The following is a 4,085-nucleotide window of genomic DNA, read 5'->3' on the forward strand; positions in this document are numbered from 1 at the left end:
ACATGCCCAGGTGTGAGACAGCTGGTTTTGCTCGAGTGGTACATTTTCCGGCCACGAAACTTGAAATATTTGCAAGTCTGTGCCTCTGCAGATAAGGCCTGGGTAAGATCATAATTTTCCCTGAGTTCTATCTACTCACGAACTGTTTTTGCATTGCTGTTTCTTTCTTGTGTTGTAGTACCATTTAAGTATACATAAATATATTTTCCTTGGTGTTTAATTACCGAAATAGGTTTATTTATGTAAGTATGTCGTATTACTATCTTAGTGTTGAAGTCCCCAGTCTGTTATAAATAATTCTCTCCAGAAAAGCTATTAGAATAAACGATTTAAGTTTTTGTTACTGTTTCAGAATCGGTATTATTTTCAGCCATATTATCACTACTGGTGAGACGATTGTTGGCAAAATGCTGTATAATTTATTCTCTTATTGTTACAAAATTGTGAATAGAGATGTCTCTCAGTACAAGGGTTGCGTGTGCATTTTCGTCAAAGTAACGACAAGGAAGAAACACGAGAAGAGAAAAAGGTAGATAAAAAATCTCCATTCAAATATTCATTATCATTTGCTTTTTGTAATTGTAACTTTATTAATTCTGAAAAATTGGAATAGCATCGGTTATTTTTTTCTATGCTATCGAACTTCAACACTGTGCGCTTGGATAACAGGAAAAGTTCCAGATTAGTCAGACATGTGATCTCTATTGACTTTTGCCTGAAAATCAACATGATTCGAAATACAGAAATGACTCAAGGATGTGAACAATGCATCTAAGCAAAACTAAATAAATCCAATAAAATGAAAAGACCGAACACTTCTGGTTCCGTTGAGAGAACGACAGGGAACAAGGTGATTACGATAGGGGTGGGGGTCGCCCTCTCACCCCTCCCCCTTGTCTGGACGGCGCTCAGAGAGGGGGCATCTCGCAAGCCACGTGGAAAGGTCCCGTCGGCCTGTGATCGTGGGGCCCAGAAACCACCGGAGCAGGTGTAGTTGTGGTCGTTGCAGGAGCAGGAGGAGGAGGAGGAGGAGGACCACCACATGGCACATCGTTCACTAAGTAGACTGAAGTAGAATAGTGTAGATGGCCGGCCTCCCCGGTAGGGTGCCCGACCTGCCAATAGGGGGAACCTGGTGGCGAGAGACACTGGGTTCCTCGGTATCGGTCGGCTACGTGCTTAGGTCGGGGTTAGCAAATTTTATGTAATTATGTAACAGTTATGATTTAAAAATGAGTGGAAAAACGTGAATTGAAATGATCATGTTAATAACAAAACAAAATTAATGATGCTAATTTATGTATAATAATGATAAGTTAAGATATACAGTTTTAGTGTATGTTTTAATTTAACCTTTATAAAATAAAATCCATGAAAAAAGACATTTATAAAGGTAGTAATAGTAACACTAGATAATAATGATAAATACATTAATATTAACATTAATGAAATTATATGATATATGTTATATTGGTTGTGGTGTGGTGTGGTGTGTGTGTGTGTGTGTGGTGTGTGTGTGTGTGTGTGGTGTGGTGGGTGTGTTGTGTGCGTGCGGTGGTGGGGTGGGTGTGGTGTGGTGGTGTGTGTGTGTGTGTGTGTGGTGTGCGTGTGGGTGTGTGTGTGTGTGTGTGTGTGTGTGTGTGTGTGTGTGTGTGTGTGTGTGTGTGCGCACGCGTGTGTATGCGTGACAACCCTGCTGACCAGGGCCCGGATACTCAAAACAACCCATCCGTTACATGGTCGAGGACGGTCTAACCGCCTTTCTACATCGTACCTTCCGATCTTATTACTACATTGTAATGCTCAAAATCCATACTCAAAAAAGATTTACAATGTAGTTAGCACATTGTATCTGCGATGTTTATATTGCAAGTTAGTTCGATAGACAGCCAGTCGACTGACCAATCAGCAATCAGCCTGCTAGACGGTCGGTTACGGTCTCCTCAAGTGATATTTCCAAAGATTCAATCAAGTATTGTAAAATAAATAAACTATGATGAATGTTCTGAATAACTCCATAGTACATGCGCTATACACAAGAGGAAATATTAATACGAATTAACAATCATCTTTCGGCAAAAACTAAAATTCTAATATATATTATTACTTATGGTTCCCCAGCATAGAAAAGATAGCAAACTCTTACAAATTTAAGTATTACGTATCCCAAAAGTATTTCCTGTGCTTTTAACATGGTGTTTCATTGAGAGAAACTAAGGGTTCCCTATAACAGTGTCTTTCACGCTGCAATGCTCGATCATGAAGATAAGCAGCCACTAAAACATTGCTGTTTGTCGTCTGTCATCTCAATTTACATTCAACTTATATTTGATTCAAGACAACGATAAAGCTTGGAAAACAAAGAAAGTACTAGTCAAATAAAATTCCCCGGTATTAAATATGGAAAAGGCATGTTAATAAACTGTTCTATATCCAGTTTCAATCCCGTACGAAAGCCCTACACCAGTTGTAACGTACAAGGTATTCTGCAATGTGTGACATCATAACATGGCTAATCGTTTCGGAGGCCTTACAGTTCCGATGTGAGATGCGACATTGCATTTTTTTTTTTTTTTTTTTTTGAGTATCCGGCCAAAGGACCCAGGACTTGAATCTCTGCCACTCCAGGTATGACCCAAAACGAGTAGGACTATATACTAAGTGTACCACATGACTCAGTATAAGGAAAGTGCAACTAGGATCTTACTAGCTCCAAAGACATTACTCATCTACTCCTCCTAGGGCAATGATAGTGAAATTTTACGTACATTCCTCGTAGGCACTCGGTAGAACCGAATCGAAATTCAAATCCTAAGTCAGATGTATTGAGGTGCCTTAAAAGGACTAAAGCAGTAATGCACTGATATAGATATATTGCACAGTGTCTACAGCCACTGTGTATGTATATACAGTCTTTGCTTAGCACATAATCCTTACCCATCGGCACTTCAGAATTGTCACCAAAGAGGAATTTTCCAGCTTCGTTCAGCTGGCCATCAACGAAGATAATTTCGCTCCAGTTTCCTGAAAGGTACGGGTAAAAGGTCATTATTATTCTCATAATCCCTACAATTAAACGGTGACAATAGTTAGTGCCTGGAGATTATGGAGCACATGTGAGTGTGCATTTGCACTGCAAGGCCACCGGCCTGAGTCGACGCCATTCCAAGCGAGGAGAATTCACGCAATCACAAACCTGCATCAGCTTCGACAAAGAAGTAGAACTCCCTCATGATTCCCGGGTTGTTGAGTCTGAGCAGATCGCCTCCTTCGGCAGCGCAGCCCTCCCGCGCTTCCTGGAAGGTGTCCACGAGGTACGGAAGAATAAGCACACACCGATCGAAAATACGAGTTGTATTCTCTGGGCAGACGACCTCTGGCGGTATGTGAGGCTCGGGCACTGGAACACACAAACCCCTGTTAGTGTGCTGAGAGAGAGAATGGGTTCATATATCTAACTTTCAAAATCTCAAGGGATTTTCCTTAACTGTTTTGCAACATGATAGCTTCAACCGACCTTCCCCGCACACACACAGGCCGGGCTTGAGATAGTCGCAGGGGAAGTCACGCCAGTAGTAATCTCGACTGCCTTGGAGTGCCACGCAGCTGGCATCCATTCCGCCGGAGGGCCGGTGGTACTCCAAGTCCCAGAAGGGCGACCCCGAGGGGCAGCCCCAAGCCGTGGGAGAACTCCCCAAACCCTGTATCCTTTGCATCGGGCCCGTCCCCCCCAGTGTGGAGTCGGCTGGGGATTTTTCCATTGGTTACGACTGGTTCTTTTTTTTAGGTTTTCGGGGTGCTCTAAAATATTTCGTTTGTTATACCCCGCAAAAATTGGGCAGCAAACATGACAAACCACACCTCACCGCAGGGTGGAATCATCACTAAGATTAACGGGCCTTGATGGCCGAAGATAACCCTTGCAGGGCGGGCGCCCTCGCACCCTCCTGAGTCCCAGCAGGAGAAACCCAAAGGCGTAGTCCTCGTGGGCCGGCGGAGCACTCGTCCTCGTCCTTGTCCTCGTGCTGGGCGTCCTCGTGCTGCCCGCCGCAGCAGCCTCCGCCCGTCTCCACTTTCTAAAGGAA

General features: G+C 43.4%; 1 protein-coding gene across 1 annotated transcript; it reads right to left on the minus strand.

Annotated features, from left to right (window-relative positions):
- Positions 1–547: 547 nt before the first annotated feature.
- On the minus strand, positions 548–3,677 carry LOC119578387. The gene is made up of 4 exons (XM_037925977.1): positions 3,518–3,677; positions 3,197–3,400; positions 2,938–3,024; positions 548–1,132 (listed from the first exon to the last, which is right to left on the minus strand). Exons 1-4 carry the CDS (start codon positions 3,615–3,617, stop codon positions 909–911), a joined length of 615 nt encoding a protein of 204 aa, XP_037781905.1. The 5' UTR covers positions 3,618–3,677; the 3' UTR covers positions 548–908.
- Between the last annotated feature and the right edge of the window lie 408 nt (positions 3,678–4,085).

Source organism: Penaeus monodon, chromosome 11, assembly GCF_015228065.2.
Source record: "Penaeus monodon isolate SGIC_2016 chromosome 11, NSTDA_Pmon_1, whole genome shotgun sequence".
Taxonomy (NCBI): Eukaryota; Metazoa; Arthropoda; class Malacostraca; order Decapoda; family Penaeidae; genus Penaeus; species Penaeus monodon.

Excerpts from the sequence above, each read along its gene's own strand:
- LOC119578387 (XM_037925977.1), bottom strand. The coding sequence starts at position 3,617 with ATGGATGCCAGCTGCGTGGCACTCCAAGGCAGTCGAGATTACTACTGG. Across the intron at positions 3,025-3,196 it reads CTTTGTCGAAGCTGATGCAG|GAAACTGGAGCGAAATTATC; the intron begins GTTTGTGATTGC and ends CGTACCTTTCAG. Across the intron at positions 1,133-2,937 it reads CAATTCTGAAGTGCCGATGG|GTTCCCCCTATTGGCAGGTC; the intron begins GTAAGGATTATG and ends TCTCGCCACCAG.